This window comes from Pseudopipra pipra, chromosome 8, assembly GCF_036250125.1.
Source record: "Pseudopipra pipra isolate bDixPip1 chromosome 8, bDixPip1.hap1, whole genome shotgun sequence".
NCBI lineage: Eukaryota > Metazoa > Chordata > Aves > Passeriformes > Pipridae > Pseudopipra > Pseudopipra pipra.
Genome location: NC_087556.1, coordinates 14,341,536 through 14,366,349, shown reverse-complemented (window position 1 = coordinate 14,366,349; position 24,814 = coordinate 14,341,536). Strand labels below are relative to the sequence as shown.

At 35.7% G+C, this 24,814-nt stretch overlaps 1 protein-coding gene across 7 annotated transcripts in view; it reads left to right on the top strand.

The window, feature by feature from the left end:
* The window catches only part of LRMDA (leucine rich melanocyte differentiation associated), a 667,757-nt gene that overhangs the window by 368,523 nt on the left and 274,420 nt on the right, over positions 1-24,814 (top strand). For 6 of the 7 annotated variants that reach the window (XM_064662649.1, XM_064662650.1, XM_064662648.1 and 3 more), the window contains 2 exons: positions 9,498-9,629; positions 18,750-18,884. In XM_064662649.1, coding sequence (XP_064518719.1) covers positions 9,498-9,629; positions 18,750-18,884 — 267 coding nt within the window. The remainder of the gene's footprint in view (positions 1-9,497; positions 9,630-18,749; positions 18,885-24,814) is intronic. The other variant, XM_064662651.1, reaches the window with a different exon arrangement.

Below are 24,814 nucleotides of genomic sequence, written 5' to 3'. Positions count from 1 at the left end.
TTCCCTTTGAAGTGTGGTGTCCTCTGCAGCATGAGGAAATAATTTGCTGCCTGATTCAATGAGCCATCAGTAGAGCCAGCAGACCTAATGACATGTGAGAATATTAACCTCCTACCACGAAGAGCTGTGAATCTTGAGAGGCAGTCTATAATTCACCCAGCACTCCTGAGCCTTCCCTTTCTGTCTTATTCTTGCACTCACTTTCTCACTCACAGGGAGAGAGAGAGAGAGGAGAGACCCTCTTGTCGTAAAACTTTATTTCCTTCGGTAGTGTGAGCCTTACTGAGCTGCTTGATAATGAGTTACTTTCCTTTTGCACTTGGATAAAATTTATACTGAAAACTAGATGTCTGTCTTGCATACAGTAATTTCTGTTTAAATTATGACACAGGCTACATAACTGACATAAGAAGGTGGTAATCTGAATATTTACCCAGGTAGACTATTTTATATTTCATTATTTATTTTTCATCATCAAAGGAAAAAAGTAAAAGAAAGAAACCAAACATGCATAACAACGATGTTGTTCTGTATAATGTATGTTTTCCAGCTGCCCTCAATCAAGAGGATCTTTCTGCAATTCTCTTCTTTTTTCATTTTCTTTTTTTTTTTTTTTTTAATACCTAAAGAGTAAAACAGTTCTGCCTGGCCAAGTACTGCGTGTTATGTGCACACCCAAGGGTGTGTTCTCACCCTTTGATTCTTAACAAAGAAATAGATTGTTGGTCTAATCCCATGCTTTAAAAGTCAGGGCTGGTTTTTCTCTTGTTGACTCCTTTAGAATTTTCAGTCATAGATTCAGGTCTCAATGTCTGGTAAACTTCAGAAAGTGAGCCACTGTTATTCATGTGGCTAAATAATGAGAAAGGAAAAGCAAAAATGGCTCTGTGTGTATATACTACTCACCATGAAAATGGTGGTGATTACCAGACTTTACACTGTTATATAACCATATACAGTAAAATACTGTGGGAGTGTTTTTTTTTTTTCATTTTTGATGTATTTTCATAGTGCTGATTGGTGCTGGATAAGGTCAAAATTTAGAGATTATGGGTACAAATGGAGAACAGTATCCATCGCAGCAAATCCCAGACCAAAGGGACTACTGCTGGCATCTTAGTCTTGTCTGTGCTATAAAGGGTTTGGGTCTTTTTACTGTAACTGTACTGGCAAATTCATCATTTTTGGTAGAAACAGTTTTCAGAAGCAAATAAAGTTGTAGCAAGTGTGAACACTTATAATGGTAAGAAAATATTTCTCCACTGGCAGTGAAAGTTAGTGATACAGTTGTGTAGCCAAGGCTTTTCTGTTGGAAATTGAGCATAAATTCTGTTTTGTTACCATTAGAGGGATATTTTGATTCTGAGGAGTTGTTGGTAAAAACTGTTGGTGTATTCTGTGGATCTGGGCGCAGGCTAAGATACCACGAAGAGGTAATAAAGGAGGGTATGGAGACAGAGCAGGGTAGATAGTAGAAGGAAATAATAAATAAATGGGAGTCATATGCTGTTTAACAAGTACTACAGTGTCTGTGGTATGCACCTATGTAGATCCCTGTCATTTTAAGTTGTTCTAAAGATATTTTTTAACATCAAGGGATTCAGTGTTATGTCCATTAACTATTCTCTGCTATCATGCTAGAGCAGTCTATTAGTCGTTCTCACCTCTTATAGCTGGTCACAAAGGCCAGTCCCCTTGCCTCTCTCTGCTTCATCTTTTTTATTAAGTTTATTAAAACTAGTCAGATTATACTTTCTTATGGCACAGGCTGTGCTTGGTCCATTCATTATGGTTTCTTATCTTGGCAGGCAATCTGAATTGAACGGCAGCTAGTCCATTATGCACATATGAAGCCCATCACTCCTCCAGCAATGGCCAATTCATCAAACATTTATCTTTTGCCCTCTGAGCAGTGCGTCAATTTGCTTGTCAATCCTCAGCCTTGGTTGTTGTGGAAGATGGGAGAAAAATTACTTTTCTTTTCCCCCTTCTCACTGAACTCTGGTAGTCGAAATGGGCTTTACTCTACTCACTCTACAGGCTTGTTAGCCCCCGCTTCTCTGTGCAAAAAGGGGAGGGGTCAAGTTGCTATCTGAATTGCAGAGTGACAGATTGATCCAAGATACAGTAAAGCTTTCATTATGGCACTGTCTTTGCACTTGAATTTGCTCATATTTCCATTATAATACTGTTTTTTAGGCAGTTTATAAATAGGTTCTTCACTTGGCACATGGAGCTGAGAGGAGCTTTTAAGAATGAATACATTGCTGGGTTTTAGCTCTTTGTAGGTTGTTTGTTTGTTTGCTCTTTTTTTTAAACAGGGAGGTTTGTATTTTGTAAACTCTGGCATGTTCTTTTTCTATTTCTAATCAGTAATAATTAATTGAATTCTTTCAAGTTCAGGAAATGGCAGTTTGCTTTTTTTTTTTTTTTTTTTATGCTGTTTGTTTTACTAGGACTGAATCCATGTTAAGATTGGGGAAAAAAGACAAATAAAACAAGAGACTTGCATCCAAGTTTTTCTCTTAAGTCCTCTAACCTTATTATTCTTCATCAAATACTTTCAAGAAATATTAGCAGAAGAATGTTAAAATCCGTACTTAGAAATATTAGGGAAGTGATGCATCCACTGAACTACTGGTGGTGTTTTTTCCAGAACACCCTTTGACAAACTTGTATGAATGCATACAGTCACTTCCTCTCTGCTTGATAATTCTTAGCACTGTTTTGCAGACTGTGTTTTGTTATATGGTACTTGTTCGATGACTAGGTGACTAAGAGCTCATTTTCTGATCCATTTTGTATTATTTTAAAATATTTTATATGGTTTACATGAAAACTGCCTTGCCACAGGCTATAGTACACTGATTGTAATTTTATTTAAATTTAAACAAGATTGTAACAGTAATATCATATAAAATCTTGGCATGTTTAATCCTAGAGAGGTAATATGAAAACTTAAGCAAAAAGAAGCCTAACATGAAGGATAAAGCTTGAGCTGTATTAATGGGATCTTCTCTTGAGCAGAGGTGTGTTAAATATACACAGTGAAATCTGAGACTTTAAGAAGTTCATTAGAAAAGAAATTGAACCCATCACAGTCAGACTGGTTGCAAAATCATCTTTTTTTATTTGTTTTATTTCTCTGTGTGTGTGTATGTTTTGGTTTTTTTGGTATTTTTTTGTTGTTCTTGTTTGTTTGTGGTTTTTTTTAGTAGGGTCTTGGTAGGAGAGAATGGTGTTTGAATAACTGAATGGTTGACTGTAATATGTTTTTGTGAGCTACTGAAAGCTGTAATTGGGATTTGTGGTTTATTTCACCAGCTAAATAATCCACCCCTATGGGGGACAGCTCTAACAGGTTTTTTTACCTTAATGTTGCAGATTCTTCTATAATTTCATTGCAAGATTTTGGACAAATAGGCCGTGTTCATCCCTCCCAAATATATGTGCTTCACTGAGCCTCACCTGAAGGTCTGATTTACCTTCTGGAAGTGCTCGTCTTTTCTTGCTGCCTGTAAGGAGTTATGAATAACTGGGTGTCTGTAGATGGATGCATTGTTGCTTTTCAGATAATGTTGTCATTTGAGGAACTGCTGCTTAATAGCAAAATCCCTCTCTCAAGAAATTCTGCATTTCTGTTTTAGAATTGGTAGTAATGGGTCTGAAATGTTGTGAACTTAACTTTTAGAATTCAAAAGGCTCATCTCTATCTATCTGTTTATTGACTCTATTTTTGCTTGTGTTTTCTTTGAGGTTTTGGGGTGGGGGGTGACTTGTAAGCATGGAGAAGTTTGGACTTCTTTTTTTAAGCAATGGAATTTGTTGGGTAAAACTCAGAACAAGACTATTAAAAAACAGAAGAAGATTCTGAGTTTTCATGAATCCCTGCCATTTTAATGTGCTTACGTAGCTCTAGTTGTGCGAGATGTTTTCATCCCAGTCTTTCTGGAAATATGGTGTCCTATGTAGTCTTGTGTGCTTCCAGTGTATAAGAAAAGGAGAAAAACAAGGGATGGATACTTATTTTATTATATATCTGGAAGTTAAGTATGACCTTTACGTGAAAAGATTCAGAAACTAATTGTAGATCCAGTTCATAACTGAAGTTTAATCTTTTCTTGTGGAGATCTCTTTTTCATAGGTATTCAGTGATGCTGCTCATTCATTTCTTTCCATTTTCTCTTTTGCTGACCATATTCATAGCCTTGCCTCAAGTTTTACTGAAATAGCTGCTTACAGATATTTTGTTTACTAACAGAAAGATGGAAATGTACTGACTGAAAGTGAGGCAAAATGCTACCTCTAGACAGCCTGCAAAATACTAACATTCCCTCTGATAGTAGACAAAACAAAGCATTTCTTGTTTTCAAAACACTGACAACCTTGTTATCCATTGAACAGAATTTCATGATTTGTGTTTTATGACTTGTCTACTCTAACCTGGGCCCGGCCCACACTAGAAATTTTGGACATTCTTTACTTTCACTGGGGTGCTTTTTTTTTTTTTTTCTGGTGTTCTGCCTTGGTCCAGAAGTCATGTCAGATCTGTCCATTAAATACTTTATTCTGTTTTCCTTCTGGATCTATTATCATGCAGAAAACTGTGAATAAACCCTAAGTAGGACTGGGGGGGGGGGGGGGAAGCATTTATTTTTGAATACTGTAGGATCATTTTTTGATGCTTTACTTGTACTTTGTCTGCCTGATTCATATATATATATATACGTATATAAACATATTTGTTGCTCTTTGTTTCATTTTGGTGAGGTTAAGTCAAAGGACTAGAAGTCAAGACTTCTGGGTGTTATTTCTTGTCTCTTAGAAAATTGCTGGAGGTCACCTTCCGTTAGTCACTTAACCTCTCTCTGCTTTACTACAAAATGGAATTTTAAGCTCAGCAGGTTTTTGAAAAGTAATTCATTAATGTTTAAAAAAAATGCTTTGTGCTCCTTGGCTGGCAGGTGCTGGAGAAATAGAATTTGCATTTCTATTTAAATACTGAAATTATCTAGTACAAGGGTTCTCATGTTGATTCTGCTCTCCTGTAATCTGTTAAAACATTAAAGGCAACAAAAAAGGTATTTTAAAAAGCTCTTGTTTTGTAACAGCTCCATCTTTAACTTCTGCTAATGGCTATCTCTTCTCAACAAAGTGCAAATCAATTTCAAGGCTAAACCCAAACTCTCTCATTTACATATTGTTAACTGCTCTCTCTTTTCCTGTTAAACAGGAGGAAAAAGTCAATTAGATATGAGGCAGCTGTCTTATTAATAGAGGGGTGGGATAAAATGTGGGGAATACTTTTTTAGCATATGCTTCTGAGCAGCTTGTTCTTCTGGACAAGGACAACTGCAGAGTACCAAGGTTTGTCTATTACATGAGAGGGTTCTGCTTTTTTTCATTTATAAAATGTCATATTTTCATTGTCAAATATTACCAAAATGAAGACTTGCTTTTTACTTGCATTGTAACCAAATCCCTGTCAGGTCAGAGGGACCACATGAAATAGTGTAGTTGACAATTACCATGCATACACATATAAAAAAAAAAATTCTGTCATGACATTCCTTTATGATTAAAACTTTTACAAACCATGAATGAATTATGGAAAAGAAAGCTGGAAGAAATCATACTGATTAGCCAAAGAACTTGGATAAAATGACATTTCTGAGACCTTTATATTCTAAAGGATTATTTACTGTCTGCTTACAGAACATCTTAAGTCGTTTTGCAGAGGGAGTCAGTTTCCTGTTTAACGCAGTGTTTTTGTAAGCTAATGAGGGCAAAGCGTGAGCCATAGGCAATGATGCTGTGATATTAGCTGTGACAGGGAGCTTGATCATAATTATCTTAACGAGGATAGGGTTAATTACAGTGGAAACTTAAAGTTTTTTCTGTTTGAATGAGGCGGCACTGAATACGTTGTGATGTTTTGTCGGTTTGATGTGACTTTGAAAATTGCAATGGAAATCTCTTGGCAGCACTTGCTCTCCTTTGGGAGCAAAGTGTGAGCCCTGCAATGAGGTAACTGAGACGGTACCTGTGGGTGAGATAATGGGCAGCTTTCATGACGTTAGAGCTGGGACAAGCAACCCTGCAATCCACCTTAGTGATGTTTATTGGCCTTTTTAAAGTAGGGCAAACAACTACTTGCCACTGGCCCTTCAGTGCTGGTTGTATTGTTGTGGTAAGATTGTGCATTTTTTTAATATACTAATATGGAAAGACATTTTTTTAATGCCATGAACTATGAGAAAACAGCTCAGATTTAATTTTAGACTGGTTCTCTTTCTTAGGGGATGTCCCTCTTTTTATACTCCTCTCTTGGGTTGTTTGTGTCCTTCCTATGCTGTGTATATATACACATTCCTCTCCTGTTTTGTAATGGGCGCATAAGGAAATACTTGGAGTACATTAATATTACTCTCATCCTCATTAAAAATAAAAATGACAGTATTTTGTGCTGATTTCTGTCTCAGCTTCTCAAAAATGTTTTCTATATGTGAATTCCCAGTTGCAATCCTTTCTTATCCGCCATGTGCAGATAGGAAATTGAGGCTCACAGAAGTTATGGGACTTGCTGAAGTTTGTACCATAAATCTATTATGTGGATTGTACTTAAAACTTTTACATTTTGGAGTACAACTGCTGGGCAGTATTTTATTATATAACATGATGGTAGATGATGCCTAGAATTCAGTAGCTATAATCACTGAATGATAACAAACACTTTTATTTCCTTTTTTGTTTCTTTACCATATCTTACCTTTTTTTTTTTTTTTTGGTGCTAATGTTTTCTTCTGGATAAGATGAAACAAAGAATTTCATGAATAGCAAAATAACATATATCTGTAAATTTATATTAATGGCTACACCCTCTCTCTGTACTGTGGCAACCCCTCCCATCTTCCTGGACTCTGAATTTAGGTGATTAAATCACCAAGTGCACACTGCTCTGATGACATGAAAACAGCAATTATAAGCAACCCCCTGTGTAACATGGCTCCTTTTTAACTGAGCAGCTAATAACATTACATGGCAAAAATTATCAAAACCAGACAGGTGTAAGGAGATTTGCGCACACTTTTCTCTGCCTATCTATGAAACTAGTACTCTTGTGTTCAGCCCAGGGTTGTGAAAGAAAGGCTGTTTCAATAGGCAACTCCCTCTAGTGTTTCAAGGCCTTTTGTCCCACTTCATGGCTTGTCATTTTGTTTTATGCCTCCCCTGCAGCAGTTTTGGATGTGTGCTTTCTTCTCCTTGCCAGTTGCCAACCATTTACTGATTCTCATGATAAGAGTATTATATTTGCATAACATAACTCAGGAACAATGTGTATTTTGATGCTGACACTGACCAGAGCCCAAGCAGTGTTTTTTCACAAAGGACCTATTAACATCCCATAAGGCTCTGTGGTGCTGACAAGGAGGTGGCCTTCTCTGAACTCTTTTGGCAAGTCAAAGTCATACATTGAAAAGTGAGGTTTGGAAATAATCCACTATTTATATAATAAAGAGTATTTAAGGGGAATTTGCTAAACTAGGTTTGTCAAACTGAAATGAAAACTCGTAACAGCTCGATAAACTCACTGCTACTTCCTCTGGGTTATTTTGCCTTTTAAAGGTACTTGGGGGAAAGCACTGTCTGAGATGTTTGCTGATTTCTCCTCTGATCTTGAATTTGGCAAAACCAAGTCTGTTGCAACATTTTGCTGAACTAGCTGGCTCAGTGCAGCATGCTAGCACAGCTCTTAAAGGAGTACAGTTTATGTAGGCTGAATTGAGGGGTTTTTTTTCAAAATTGCTTGTTAAAGGCAAGTGCAAAAAGTGTGACTCTTACTGTGGTGATTGTTTCAGTATAACGTTTATAATAGAGGCTTTTATTTTTTCAGCTTCAGAAATTGTAGTCTCAAGGCGTTGTAACAAAATAGATAGGCCATAGGGTATAGACATGGCAAATTTTCCTCAGGTCTGACTGCCCTGCATCAAAATGTCATTAGTAATAGTTGTACCTCCCTTTCAAGTCAAGAGACTGTGAGCGCTTTAGAGTCCTTGGACTGAAATACACTGCTTCACTGTTGTGCGAATGTTACTTGAATATTCATAGTTTAGTGTACAGTACCCAGTGTAAAGGTCACAGACTTGATTTCTTTCTGTTGCTTGAACCCTCTAACTGTGATCTGTAAGTTGTTAGTAAGTTGTATCTACTAAAGCTGGATCTGGTTGTTGTTGTACAGATGAATGTTAAATTGTCTGATTTGAAACCCATATACTTTCTAATAATTGTGTTTTCCTCCAGTAGTAGGGTCTGTAGAACATTCTAACAGGGACATTTTGATCTTTGCCAAAAACTAGGGAGAGGGTGAGGAAATCCCCTCAGTATAAATGTCATTGCTAACTGAATAAATAGTACAGACTGCATCTCCCTTATTCATCACATTTTAAAAAACAGCCAGGAGATACAGTGATGATCTTCCCACTGGTAGGCATAGTAGATCAGCTGTCAACTCATGCAATCTCAGCATATCTTTAGGTGTCTGGTAGGTGAATTAGCTGTGAATGCGTGTCTGTGCGTATGCTTTGCATATCATGTGTCTTAGTTGATTAATGTGTGGTTTTGGTTTTTTTTTTACTGTTGGAATGTGCAAGCATTAAGAATCAAGCTTGGAATAGGTGTCTTAATAAGGTACTGAAATGTTCTTTTTTAGTTTTTTTTTTTTTTCTTGTACTTTGCTATCGGAGGAATGAATACCACCAGAATGTTGTTTATTTACAAGTCATCATCTTCACTGCCATGTTGTCAAGTGCTCCTTTTTAAAGCTACTCTCTGCAGTCTGACCTGTGGCTTGACAGTGGGATAGTAAGTTCTGAGAAGAAAACAAATGCCTTTTCTCTCCAAACTAATTCTGCATTTTATTTTGTAGAGAACATTTCACTTTGTTTGCAGGGACTGAAAAAGCTAATTAAGTGGTTAATAAAAAGGGGAAAAAAACCCCTCTTCTACATTTCCTATTATTGCACGTAAGGTAACTGCTAAGAAATGATACTTGAAGTTGTATTTATTATTGTTAGCAGGGTATGATATTTCTTGGCAGAAATGATGGATGACAACTTAAATTTGTGTCCAGGGAATGAAGGTGAACTGTGACAGAGTTATTTATCTTGGGAATGGAGGTTAGGGTCAGGCGAGGCTGGGTACCTGAAGGCACAAGACATTGACAAATTCATCCTGCAGGCCCCATATCTGAAGCCTTTTGTTTTGGATCCTGGCTACTCACTAAGTGACCCGCATCCTTCATCCTGCCAGCATGTGAAGGATGTGTTGCAGTGCCAGCACTCCCCTTGCCACTAATGCTTGTCATTCACTCTTCTGACAGGCCCAAACCAAAACTATTCCCACTCCTGAAAGGGAAGGTTAAAATATTTATTTCAGCTCATAATGGCCTCCCTGATTTAGGGGAGTATCATTTTTCCTGTTGCCTTTGTCGTTTGCAGGTCACTAGAAGGACTGAAAACATTCAGTTACTTGGAAGAGCTGATCCTGGACAACAACCTACTTGGAAATGACCTTCTGTTACCCAGGTTACCCCACCTCCATACCTTAACGCTCAACAAGAACCAAATATCCTTTCAAAGAAATACCTGCAAAATGTCAAATGAGTTTTATGTGTCAGCCAAATTAAAGTATGTGAAATATAGCTCATGTGCAGACAAAGCATTCTCTCGTTTGGCACCTGGAATACTTCATAGTAATTTATTATAGGTCATTCATAAATGAAATGCACCATTATATCTTCCTGTTGCTCCATTTTAGTGAGAGATCTAAGTTATGGCTCTGAAGAAATCTTTCTAACAGATAAAATAGAGAAAGAAAATAATGTCAGTGCTACCAGTGTGCAGCAGTTCCTGTGTTTGCTTGGGGTTCTGTTGCAGGCTGACCTCTAGTGGAATAGAGCGTGCAGTGAAATGCTGTTACGTTTTTATACTTTAAATAGCTCTTAAAACATTAAAGTAAAATAAAATTAATTTAAAAAAAAAACACAAAAATTTTAATACTTTTCTCTATTTTAATGAAACTGTAATATCCACAATTTGATATCTGCTGTGGAGCTGCAGCTCTAAAAGCAAGTCACTTGGTGTTCCAGTTCTGTATAAATTCATTTAAAATACTATCCAAATCAAGGTCTTAATACATTAAAGTATTTTGATGTATGGTTCAGTCCAGTCGTAACCAATCAGTCACTTTGCCATATGCCTGAAGTTAGTGCCTGTTTCTGTTTATTAAGAATAAATATTTCAGCATTTGTCTAAGTACTCTGCTCAATCTGAGCCCCTAGTCTGCGGCCTTATAGATAGTGGTCTGTAAAAACTAATTATCTGCAAGTTCTGTGGGCATAGACTTGATTATTACATAATTTTCCCATACTTTGACCCTTCTGGAGATTCGAACATGTGTAATATAAGATTTTACAAAAGGGAAGGGTGATCAAATTGTGGCTGAAAGGCCAACTGAGGCCTGCAGAGTCTTAGAGCACAGACTGTTAAAGCCCTCTCCTTGTAATTGCAGCGTGAGGACAAAGCTGCTCAACTGCAGGCTTTTATTACGGACAATGTAAACAGAGAGCAATTTACCTCCTACTAAAGCAAAATCCTCCTACTGAGGGGAATAAAAATAACTGCAGATTCTACGATTTCTGCACTTATTTTTGACTCTGTAAATAAATAAAAATCAACAGAGTAACTCTTTTTTCTGGAAATTTGCCAAGAGTGTTTCTTGAACAGTAACCATCGTTACTGTACTAGGTATTTGGCTAGATTTATGGTTAATGCAGGATACTGTGGGTTGGATTTGAGTAACTGGTTTTATTTTTTATTGTTTGGTGACATAGTAAAATCTGAACTGATGAACAATGAACAAGAACATTTTTGGTGATACATTGGGTGGTGGTATGTCTGATGCAGTATATAACCATGAAATATAAATTTGACCATAAGACCAAAAAACATGTCATTATATTTGTCCTTTGAGGGAATGTCAAGGAGAAATTTTACACTTGCCAAAAGGAGGGAAGGGATATTGAATAATAACTTAGTGAACAAAATCAGAGAAAAAAAAAATCCTGTCAGAGGTAATCTTTAAAGAATTTCTGCTAGTCTCACAGACATACTAAAATAGTATTGTCAAGTGAGTAAGCTCTCAAAATCAATGATAACATGGTAAGAAAGATTTGATCTATCCTGGGATTTTTTTTAATTCAATCTAAAAACTATGAAGTTAGAGCTTTGAGAGTATTAAGCTACCCAGGTTATAGAAATAATGTATGCATTTTGTAGTGTGCTACCAATAATTTAATAGAGGAGTTGCAGGAGTACTTGTAAAACATCTAATGTATACAAACCGCCCAGGGAAGAAAAAGTAACCACTGTCCATCATTAACATTTTCAGCCCTAGGGACCAATGATCTCTTGTAGGGAGGATACATCAGTCTTCAGAAGCACAGAAACCTTCTATATTCTTCTCTTCAATGTGACTGCCATATTTGAAAAAGATCTTATTTGAACTTGAATCTCTTCTTTTAATGAATTATTTCTCTGTTGAATTCTTTGAAAAATGTTAAAAAAATGTACATTTAATAGAATAATGAAATACAATACAGAAAAGATTGTTCAGTATATGACAGTAGCACTACATAAAGGACAAAAGTGAGGAAAGAACACTGACCTGAAACAAAATGTCAGTTGGTGGAATATTATTATGCATATATAAGGAGAGTGAGAGAGAGATGAAAACAAACAAAAATCCAAACTGACCCCTATGAAAATTGGAATGCCATGTAAAACTTAAAGCTCATATGAGATCTTTCCTGGGTATTTCTTAATATTACTGTACTCTTATCTCCTTTTATGGCTTCATTTTGATCCATATCTTGTTTTGGTAATTCTGATAAGAGCTTTCTACTCCTTTTACATGGTTCACTTATTGTGTGACGTTGTATGTGTAAACAACATTTGGCCCCTCCTAACATAGTGTCTGAGGTGAAGAGAAGAGGCAAGCACTGGTCTCTTCACTCTCATGACCAGTGACAGGACTCAAGGAAACAGCATGAAACTGTGTCAGGGGAGGTTTATGTGAGATATCAGCAAAAGATTCCTCACCTAAAGTGTGGCTGGGCACTGGAACAGGCTCCCCAGAGAAGTGGTCACAGCACCAAGCCTGACGGAGTTCAAGAAGCATTTGGACAATGCTCTCAGGCACATGGTGTGATCCTTGGGATGTCCTGTGCAGGACCAGGAGATGGACTCAATGATACTGATGGGTCCCTTCCAACTCAGCATATTCTATGATTGAATCTAGATCTAGGTTTTGAATAGTTTAAAGGAAAACCAAAATATTTCATATGACAGAGTGGGAAATCTAGAGCTGGGCAGAATGCCTATAATGGTATATACATTGCTTGTGGCAAGAGGAGTTATCAGTCTGATTCAGATGTAAGGATTACATGTTTCTGAGTCTTTGAAAACAGCATAGTGAGTACCTCATCTGAAGAACATACCAATAGCTACTTCTGATATAATGTGTCTTCACGCAGGTCTTGTCATGGTTTCTAATGGTTACAGATTTGCTTAACCTCCAAAGTGTAGATTGTAATTTATTCTGCCTCTGTGCTTGTTTCTACATTGTCCTCAAGTGCTTGAAGACACAGAAGTCCTAGCCTGAACAGAATCTCATTATGTTAAGTGCTGAGGATTTGATGTGTAGATTGAGTGAATATATTAAAGACACGAATTATCTCCTATAATGCATGGTTCCCCATCTCCACTAAACAGAGAACTGAGCTAAGTTCAATTCAGTTCAGTACAGCACTCTTCCTGCATATACTTCTGAGTTCTCCATGCCACAATTATGGATTTAGTGAAATCTGTGTGACTTGTTAGAGAACTGCTGTATCTGATGAGCCAAAAATCTTTCTTCTGGAATAAAGTGTGCCTGAAGTAAAAATTAAGTAATGTGAATGCCTGATGCCAAACATCTGTGGAAGAGGGAAGTAGTCTTCAGTCCAGGTGATTCCTTGTGCTGTTCTACAGCAGTGCTTGGATGAGTTCAATTCCAGATATCAAAACCTTTTTAAAAATCCTGAGCTGCTACTTTGTTCTTGACTGTGATGCCTTGGAAACATTCTCACATTAGTATACTTGACAACATTGAAACCTGGTCTTCAAATCTGCAGCCTTGGAACTCTTGGGATTCTGAAATATCTTTAAAATCACTGGCAACTCCAGCTACACAGAGAAAATTAATGCTGCTCCAGGAGGCAGAATGGGATTTTTTTCCCATGTGTTTGGTATGCAGGAAGCTCTCCATGAGATATACGGACTTAGTTAATTACCATCCATGCCACACCCTTTCTTTCTTGAGCAAAATGCTTTCAAAGTCAGTGAACAAGGCCTTATCTGAAGGTCCTAGCTCCCTACCAGATAAGGTTCAAGCCAGAGTGAGGCATACAAATGGCTGTGTGTGACATCCCATTGCACATAGGGAAGGGTAAGATGTATACTTGCATATTGCAAGCTATTTCTGTGGTTATCCAACCTTGAAGACCTAGCACATTCTAATGGAAAAGCATTCAGGTGGCAAAGATCTTTTCACACTGCATTCAGAGGAGAATTGGTAACTTCTGCTTCAAGGCTATTTGACTGTAGAATAGCTTGTGATTGCTGCATTGTGTTTGTGATAAATTTAATTGAAGCAAATGTTTCAGCTGGGAATAAATATAGGTACCTTTCTCATTCATGACTCTGGTAGAAGTGTTATCCAGCTGTTTTAATGTTAAGTTGATTGCAGCACCTGCATGACAGATAATTAGTTGACAGAAGATTTTTAAATGAGAGTTTGGGGTCTTTCTATGTGGTGGTCTGGAATTCTGTGTGATATTTCTGATATTCTCATGTACATATTTCAAAAATATTCTCCATGTAAAACTGATTACTCTTTACTTTGTCTCTTTGCTTCCAAGAACTTCCAAAAACTGTAATCAATGAAGTTCCTTATTATGAAAAGTTCTCCTGCAGCTCCTCTGGGAAGTGAAATGACTTTTTGAAAGGAAATGGTGGACCAACTTGGCAAGCAGTGAGAAAAAGCACAAGAGTGGTTACTTTTCTGTATTTGAATATGTGACTAGTAAAAAACTGCTAGCAGACAAAAAGTTTACAGAAAGAAATCCTAGATTTTCTTGCATACCTCAAACTATATCCAAAAAATAATTGCATAGTAAGATAAGAAACACGTATAGGTTTGTTTGGATAGGATAAATTAATTTAGAAACCGTTAGCAAAGGTGTTTCTGTGTAGGTTTGACTTGCAGTTGTTCCTGAGAACAACCATGAATGTGGTTATACCAAGAATGCCAGTAAGGAAGAAATAGTATGGAGTTTGGGGATGACCAGCATTAGTTCTTAGTACTTAAACCTTATATTACTCTGCCCTGGAAATATGCTGGAGGGACACAGCTAAAGAAGCTCTTGAGAATACAGAAATCAGGAATACTGGAGCTCATACGACATCATCCAGTAGTTTCTGTGTGAATCTGCTCAACCTCTCAAAAGTATAAAAGACACAGCTTAGCATCACAATGACTGACCCAGCTTGCAAGGTTCTCCGAACATTGACTAAGTGAAGTGGCATTATACTATCCACCCAAGAGTTTACAACTTTGACCTTACTTAAATGTAATATTTCCTGGGAACTTGTCTTTGAAGGGTTTGTAGGGGGACGTAGTCCTGACTATCACTAGAATTTTGACCCATGTTAAAGGATTTTCTACAAACAAACATGTTTTCTACAAACAAAAATGTTATAAGCTTGCATTGACAGTTAATTCTTAGCCAGAGAAAGGAGATACCTAATTTGCTTTGGGCTTTTGATTGTTCTTTTGCCTTCTGGAGAACCTCAAAAAATAGCAGCCTTGGGTACCAGACAGTGAGTGAAAACAGAAAAGTCAGAACATGCCTATTTGTAGGATATTTTTGGTTCCACAAAACTTGCAAAAAAATGATATTGCTCTGCAGCTAAACCAGACACACCATAGTACTGTGTTTTCCAAATAATTCCGTTGCTATGTTTCAGTATTGCTGGTGGCATTTGTTTTTCAGAACAGAAAATACAGTGATGAGGTTGTGTATGATTGTGCATGTGTCTGCTTGTGTGGTGTATATATAAGTGTAACAGTGTGAAGAGGTTTTAAAAAATTAATCTCTGAGAGATACTCAGTTCTTTTAAATGCTTCCCTAACTTAAAGCTAGAAACAGTGCAATAAATCAGTAAAGACTTTTGATGAGGATGAAATTTTAAATTATGTCCAGTATGTTTCTGTTCATTGTTCATGAAGACCAGGTTAGATTTTTGGAGAGGTCCATTGTTGTATAGTTGCCCAGAATTGATGCTGTAGCTTGTGAGCTGTATTGCTGAAGAGTTTAAAATTTTAATTATTACAAATTTTTATTTTAGTCAACATCTGTTAGAAAGAGAGGCATTAATGGATTGGTAATGATGACACGAATTAGGAGATGGATTGCCACAGTAAGGCACTTTAATTGTCATAACAGTGATACTTTAAACCATTTTTCAAACGATGGACTCTAGTGTAAGTATTGGCATCACTGTTACATATTCACCTGATGATCAGTGACACTGACTTTGGAAAGATCAGTCCAGGGCTGTTTTCATAGAGCTTTAAATAAGTAAATACATTTTCACTAGCACCGTCCATGGATTTAATTGTGATTTTTCTTTTTTGAAGAGAATGGAGCTGAAATTGGTCTTAGAAATAGCACAGCAGGATTTTGCAGCTCCTTGGCTCTGATTGCACCAGTATGACCCTCCTTAGACTTCAACAATAAACCATAAAAAAGGAAGCTGGCAATAAAATTTCAGACTTGCTTTTGATTTTATCCCTCCATATTTTTCTAGAATTGTTTTAGAAAGACTTAATACTTTTGATGGTATCATATAGTTCCAATATTGTGATTTAAATAAGTATATGACATGCTAATCAGCTAAACAGTACACTAGAAGTGCCCCATGACTTAGGACTGATTTATGAAAAATACTTAATGTGAGAATTTGAACAGGATAACATTTACTTTTCCTACATGCTTTGTAAAGAATAACTGTGGTGGTAGGTGAATAGGCTTCTTGGAAAATCAATCTGTACCTTGAGTTTTGTTTTGTTTTTAAGAAGGAAAAGAAAAGGTAGTTAAAGTCCTAAAGAAAATAATTAATTATTTTATTTACGATATAACTGCTCTTTATAACTATTTATGATAAGTATCTCTTGCCCAAGATACTTTTTAGAGGGGTGTTTCAGTGCTCAGGGTTTAGATACAAGGTATTAGAACCTAGACACTAATTTCCAAATTTGGGAGTTTTAGATTTTTGAGACGCGGATTATCAACTCCTGTTATTTACCTAAAACTCTTGCTGAAAGTGGTGTCTCTGCTTTTTGCTTTCCTTAGGACTTTGAGGCACAGTCTTACACTTGCATATCTACACTGACACTGCTCTTCATTACGTTCTAAATGCATTTTGATATTTTCCTTGAAGTCTGCGTGTTCAGATGAGTTAGAATACATGTCATACTCCACATTTAGCAAACTTTTGGGGAGAAAAGCTTCTATACAAGAAAAAGCTCTATTGAGTTGACAGGCAAAAATCCTGCATGTTTAATCCATAAAAGAAGCAAAAATTTTGAATAATTTGTTGGAGGGTTTGTGTTGTTTGGGTTTTTTTTTTTCCTTTTGATAGGAAATTACCATATACAATCAAACCCTTCCAGTAGCTAACCTCCTGGGTGTTATGGAAATAACTGTCTTTATTAGTAAACTCTCTCAGGGAACCTTTTTGCAACCTAAGTAATACTGTGAGAAATTAAGTGTTTCTCCTGGCTGAGGGCAGGTGCCAGATTCAAGCACTTCTCTAACAGTCTTAGGAAACTTTTAAAAAGCTTTTCCCTTGAACATCTGTGGAAAAACAGTTTGTGAGCTTCCTATCACAGTCACATACTTCCTGAAAGAGCCATGAAAAAGTTTCTGTGTGAGCTTGAGGTCCAGGTATGACATTTAGCACCAAATTTTGATCGATAATTCACCCAGCTCACAAAGACCTGTATCATATGATGCTACAAAAAGATAATGTTTCTAAGGGTCTGGTAGATTATTTACTGGCATGTAGCATTCTAAAATGTGGCTTTGCCAAATTAAAAGTTAGCATTTTTACCTTTTTGATGAATTCATAGAACTTATTTCAAACTCTCATTTTTCTCACTCATGGAGAATATTTGATTATGATTCCTTGGACCTTAAGGGACAGAACATTAACCGTGAGTGTAGATACATTGATTTTAGTAGATGATAATCAGTAATTGTTGGCATGATCTTCATGTGTGTTTGAAAATAAAATAAAATTTCAGGCTTATGAAAGGAAGACCACAATTTTAACAACAAAGCTGCTGTTTCCATTTTATATTGCTTTTGCTGCCCTTAAGATATTGGGGTGAGAAATAAAGTAAATTCCATCAGCCAAAAATAACAAAGATAACAGAAACACATAAATCAAGTATAAATAATAGCAACGCAAGTGAGCTGAGAATTTAAAACAATAGTTGTGACAATAGTTGTGGTCTCTAACAGAAGGAGAGGATAAAAACAGAACAATGAAATGTCCTTTAATGGTTTTGAACAATTATTACTCTTGTCTAAGTCAGTTGATTTTTATATACTGGAAACTTTTTACACACATATACATGGCATATTTTTTGAGAATCACACCTATATCTTTGTATGTAAATTGAAGTAAATAAGAATGTATAGTTTGAGTCTTAGAGACTGTCAAACTAAGCTGTAACAAAATAATTTATTTGATTAATTGACAGTGTGCAAATGGTTGAATATTGTTGTTATGCTTAAACCTAAGGTGTAATCTCCAGTGGTTAAAAATAGTTTAACTTTTGTTTGCTTGTTTGTTTCATGAAGGTTTACAATAATAATTGTATCATCCTTATTTATGTTCCAAGGAATATAGTTAAGTTAAAAAGCTTCATGAACATCAAAATATAAGGCTATTGTAATGCAAAAAATTATGTTTTCCAAGTCTTTAAAACTTCATATACAAAATAATTGTAACACTGAAGTGTTTAAGTTGCACTTAGTGAAGCATTAATTGACTTATACTAATTGAGTGGTTACTAATGTGTTCCTGTGACACTCAAAGCATTTATATGCTGGGAGTGAACGTGGGTTGTTGTGGTTTGATTTTTTTTCTTTTTCTTTTTCTTTTTTTTTTTTTTTAAACTCATTTTCCAGTGGACTGAATATATTAGTGATGAATGTGCTGTGAAACTAACTGTTTGTTTCCATGCTGGAAAAGTTTCATGGCTCCAGCAATTGCTAGCCATTTTACCACACAGCATCCATCATTTTGTCAAAGTTTTAATGTTTTGTAGTGAACCACCTAGGAAAGAAAGGAGGAGAAAAGAATGACAAAACAGCCCAATTCTTTCATTCCATGCCAAAAAACTGACTGAAGTTTATCCCTGTTTGCCCTTGGAACAATTAATGTGACATTTTCCTGAATGCCATACTAAATTTGATTGTCAGTTATTGAAATGTATGTTTAAATCAGCAGTGATGCAACTCTAAATACTTTTTTCATTAATGTCATTGAATCCTTAACCCACAACCTCTGACACATAACAGAATTAGAAAGCCTTTTGGACCATTTGGCTGAAGTTGTGCCCTCACTACAGTATCTCAGTTTGCTTGGAAACATTGCTTGCCCAAATGAGCTGGTCTGCAAAGAAAAGGATGAGGATGACTACCAGAGGTACAGGTTAGTGTTTTTGCTTGTAGATGTAATAAGACATGTCAGTTTTGTTTTACTACTGGAAAAATATTGAACTAAAGTCAGCCCAGAGTCTCAAACAATCATTTATGCTTCTCTGAAAGCAGTGTCACATATTCTGCCATGAAACACCTGGGAATTTGAGTAACCCATTTCAGTGAGATCACTCTCAGGAACCCTATTTCAAGAAATATTTCAGTGCTGTATAGCACATGTTAGAGTTGAGCAGGTGTGCACAGGATTTCCTGAATGTGGGTGTTCATATGCCCCTACTCACAGCATTTCATTCTTTAAGGCCAAGATAAGGCAACATTCACATACACTAAGGGTGACAGGCAATAATAAAAAAAAAATCACTACACTGAGATAGCCGGTTGCATTGTCTTCTACTCATATTTGATATGGTGCTGAGTTGCTTCTACTGTAGTTATCAAGGCACTATTAATACAGAAGGACTCCTCCTCTATTGTGCTGCCTTACTCAGAGCAGTTAGATTCCAATTAAAAAAACCCAAACTATATCTGTAATGTAATTTTAATGAGCTAGATTACACAAAAGGTCATCTGAAATTTAATATGAAAGCCTGATAAAATATGTAAGTACAACTGATCCAACTGAAATGTTGCTAAAAATTACAATGGTTGTTTTTTGGAAAAAAAAAAAAAAGAAATAGTTTTGACTGATAATGATTATGACTATAGATCCAAAACTTACAGAATATCTGCTAAGTGACATAATTTTAATAGATGTAACCTTTAGGCAAGGAGACATTGATTATGAAGAAAAAAAAGGTCATTAGAGGTATTTTTCCTTGCTCACATCTGAAACATTATTTCAGTCTTTGTGTGCTGGCATTTTTCACATTGGTTGAAAATGGCAGTCAGAGGCAAGTTGGAACCAAGCAGTGCAACCAGGCTGCCAACCTTGCACAGCCTGAGCTTGCTTTTTATTAGCAAATCAGCTGCAGTATTCAGACTTAGATAATAAAACTCTGATTTTATCTTCATGTACTCTAAACTCTGCTGTAGGAGCTAATACAGAACAATATAAGCAGGTTTATTGGGAAGTGTCTTGAATTCAATGCTCTAGGAAATGCTGTACTTTGAAACATCAGCACAGCTGTCCCAAATGCGCATATAATTTTTAGTTTGTTTCAAATTTTTGAGAAGGATTTCTTTGTTGTCAGACTTTCACCTTTTAATAATTCCACTTTTGAATCCAAGTTTAGCTTGTAGTATTTTGGTTTTCACAAAGTAGAACAGCCTAAATTTAATAAAATATCTTCTCATTGCATTCACACTTTAGTGGAAGGTATGCCTACTATCCAGCTTATGAGAATATAATAGTGCTGTCTCTATGTAAATTTATGTGACATATGCACTAGAAAATTGCTTAAAAAATGAATGATATTTCTACAGTTTACTGTTTTTCACTTTAAGTATGTTTTCTGACAATATGTCTCCTATTAATCATTTAAGCAAAAGTAGTACGTTAAAGGAGCCATTCAGAGGCAAGAACCCATGGTTCATTTAGTGCTCTCTGAAAAAATTCTTTATTGATTGACATCCTCTGTGGTTATGTGATGTAATATTTATAATATGTCACACAGCCATACATCAAAACAAGCATGTCTCTTGTTTCATTTCAATGCAAAAATGTTGATTTCAGAGAGGTCAAGGTAGTTTTAGGTCATGTCATGACAAACCACCATGTCAAAGTGTGAAGTGATTCTATTTATGTATCTGCTGGAAACTGCAACATTGCTTCCATTCTCTTTCCTCTCAATTTTTCAAAACTCTGGGTATTTTTTTCCATATAAGCTAGGTTAATTGAAGTTCTGTTAATAAAGAAGAATGGGCTTCTAATTAGTTGAATGATTTATGGTTCTGCTGCTCTAATGAAAGCTTCCTGATCCTTTTCCATTATTATTTGTTGCATTATATGAAATGTGTTTGCTAGACAACATTAGATTCATAACCCAAAAGCATGGATCCAGCTATCTATCTGTTTTTCTGTCTGTCTATCTATCTACCTACCTACCTGTCTTTAGGGGAATATATATTCACCTACATGATGGAACCGATTAAAAGTACTCTTGTAATTTTACTCTGAATAGCTAATTCAGAGTTTTGAATACACATTCTGAAGCATCTTGGACAACGTTTTCTTCCAGTTACAGCATTCTTTTAACAATTTGAAATAGCTTTTTTTCATAAGAGTTTTTTTGAGAAATTTGCCAGAAAGCATCAAAAGATTGGATTTCAGTGAACTTGAATTATGTAAACACTGTGCTCTACCATAACTTCAGCTGGCTTTGTTTTGTTCTGAATGGGAACTTCTTTTTGTAAATTTTTACAGTGACCGTTAGAACCACAGCTTCATTTTTCATTGAGCTTTAATTTTGTTCCTACTGAGTTCAATTAGAGTTCAGGCTATTTAATTCCTAAACCAGAAAGAGAAAGGTGCAAGAAATCAAAGCTTTGCTTAATCTTCTCAATCCAACAAACTGAAAAGGTCTGTAAACCTCCCAAAATCTCAATCTTAAAGAAACGTGGAAAATATTTTTTACAATACTTAAGGTCCAGTTGTTCATAGTGATCTTAGCAACAGAGGTTAAAAGTAATATTGCATATATTAAAAATAATTAGGTTTTATCATAAATACTTAGAAAATATAGAAAACTATGCTTTTTGTCAAGAAATTCCAGTCTGGTTCCTCAAGTAATCCATTGGTATATCATTTGTATAATTTAATTACTAAAGCTCTTCCCTATTCTTTCATTAACAATACCTTTTATAGTAAAACATTATTGTGATTTTTTTTCTCAAAGTAGGTTTTGGGGTTTTCTTATAAGAACCATATTACTTTTGAATGGGAAATTTCTTAGGGAAAAAGAAAAGTTTTTTCGCCCATCCCTGCTACTTCTCCTTACGTTTTAAATTTCTGGGAGAACAAATTGATGAAAACATTTCTATGTTACTGGAATTTTTGCTTGGACAGGAAAAGAAAATGGAAAGTTCCCTTCTGTGGTATTTTTATGAGCAAATTTGTTTGGTTAATTTTAAAAACTTACTTTTTTTTTCCATCACTGTAAAATGGCTTTAGTTTCTTTCTATTAAAAAAATAACTCTGTAAGTTCTTAGTTTTTATCTTATTTTTTTAAGCTTTCTGTATTTGGGTGTTAATATTTTGTAAAAGCATATCTTGGTGGTAAGGGCAAGGGAAAGTAGAATAACTGAAATGTAACGGTGATAGGAAAATTTTAAAAGCTTTTGGCTCAAATAGGAAGCAAGGATCACAGAAAAATAGCTTGCAAAACAGTGTGTCCTCTAAAATAACCTAGTCTACAATCTCTGCTTTGAAGATTGCGTGAAAACAAAGGTCATGACCCGGAGATCAAAGTAACAGAAGTCAACACAGTAATTGCTGGTTGCTTCTGTTGTACTGCATTTGGTCAGTCCTGTGGGTGTATTGTTTGCAGTGAAAACTTCAAACGTGGTGTTACTGAACTGTGAAAAATCATCTGGGTCAGAACGTATTACAAAGCAGTTGTGAATGCTGCAGGTGACCTCACCTATTTTCATTAAAGCGATATGATTGTGAAGAATTCATGCCATGTGTGAAGTTTTCAGTGCTTGGTCATTCCTCTTTACTCCTTATTGACATTTCCTGGAATGATGCATTCATTAAATGCTGTTGACATGGAAACAAGGGCAAGTGGAAACAAATGCCTGAGTTTATTTTAAATTAGCTTAAAAGTACATGTACTAGATACGCTATCTTCGGCAGGGGGAGCAAATGATGATAACCTTATGAAGTCCTCTTAAGATATAACAGCTAGAAAGGAAGCGCATGCATTTTGTACGGATTAACTTTTCAAGCTAAATCAACTATTCTCATCCAACAGCTTTGATTGTGAGAAATGGTGTTTCTCGTAAATACTTAGAAATACTTAGCATTTGCAGTGTTCTTGCAGTTTTCTTTTGTTTTATTATGGTTTTGTTTTATTGTTTATTTTAAAAACTGATACAGAACTTTTCTATTTTAAATAGTCTTGTTATTGAATTTGAATGGTGATATAAATATATACTCAAGAAGCAATAGGAGACTAGAAGTCCTTGCTCATTAATGAAAATAATGCTAATATACCTGATCAATACCAGTGAATTACTGTTGAGGCTCTCTTTTAGCAGGAGGGATTGCAGTCTGGTAGTTCTGTACATATTTTTTATGTATTTAATTAGATGATTAGGATATTCCCTTACATCTGTATAATCTGTGAATCTGTGTTGCTTCACTATTTGTCTGAAGTCTTGTCGTTTCACTGGTACCTAGTAGGAAAAAATCTATATGTGATAGACATCAAATGACCACACAACTTCTATCTGAGACTATCCACTGTGAGGGTTCATGAGCAAGAACAATTATGGTGTTTTTATTCAGCCAGTAAATTGAAGTCCGTAGTACCCAATTTGTCCATACTAACACAGTAAGTTTAGACATAACTCTAATTATTGTTACACAAATAGAGAGATATTTTTCTGATTCACAGAGTTGTTTGCTACACTGAAGAAAAGGAGAAGATATTAAAATATTAGGAGGTGATCTGGATTTCTGAGTGACTTGTGAGTCCCTCGGAATTATGTGATCATCACCGAACAGTGCCAAGGCTGCACAGGGTCGTACATGATCCTCTAACGTACCTCATGCCAACATCGTGCCCTCACTTCTGAAAGGTGCTGGTTTAAGTTTACGACCTGTCTTCCTTATCTGTGTATTAAAGAAGATTTTTCATTGCAGATGAGAATTCTGTAGCCAGCTATATGCTGCTTGGTGGGGGTAGAGGGGTAAACCTTTTGGAGGGGGCAGAAGAAACAGTTACAGAAGATAATCAATCTCACTCACTGTTATAAACATGTTTGTTCAATCCTTCTGATTTTTGTTTTTGTCTCTCCCTTTTGAAAACTGATCTAACTTTGCCAACTTTAGGTTATTTATTTTTTTCTAGTTTACAGTAATGTAACTGAGAGCATAATCAGCCCTTCAAAGTTTGAAATAAGTATATTATTTTTATGTTCTATGGTTGTCAAGGAAAGGAAATATAATAGCACAGAAAATAGAAAAATGAAAGTAAACACTTTCTGAAACAAAGAGCATGTTGGTGTTATGATACAGGAAGAGCTAGATATTTCTACATTCTTCTGGCCAAATATTTCTCAATTTTTCACTCCAGATAAATTTAGTTTTTAAAATTTAAATATTGATGCGTATAGTACAGTTTTATATTCCAGCTTTTGGTAATAAAAGTACAAACTGAAAGACTATACAGAATCTAGTTCTTACCATAGTGTTTCATTAAAGGTTCAGTGGAATAGTTATTTTTTTCTGAAATGTTTGCATATACAAATATATTATACTTTTCTTGTAGCAGAAGAAGAAGAAAAAAACCCAAGCAGTTCATTCCCCAAGTAATTTTTTGCCACTTTTGAAATTTTCCTATAATGTGGCCTGTAGTTTCAGAAGGCCAACCATGTTCAACAACTTATCTGCTTTTCGAAGGGAGGTGATGAGTTAATTGAGACCCTTAGATGGTATGATATTATGTGACTCACTGGGTTTTTTTTGTTGTAGTTATGATGTTCATAGCTCTAGAATGAAATTTTTCTAGAACTGATTGATAGTAGCTAGAGGTAGAGTACCAAAGATCATTAAAACTGAAGCAATTTTTATGTTAGAACCTAAATGGCTACTGAAAAAAGACATAGATCAGACTGAAATTTTACAGGATCTGTTTAGCAAAAATAAATGGTTGATTTGGAAGTTATTTACACCTCTGTGTTTTGGATCAGGACTGACAAATTTCTTGTAAATGTTTCAAATAGATTTTTTCTTTTCTTCCATGTGATCCTTTAAGGAAC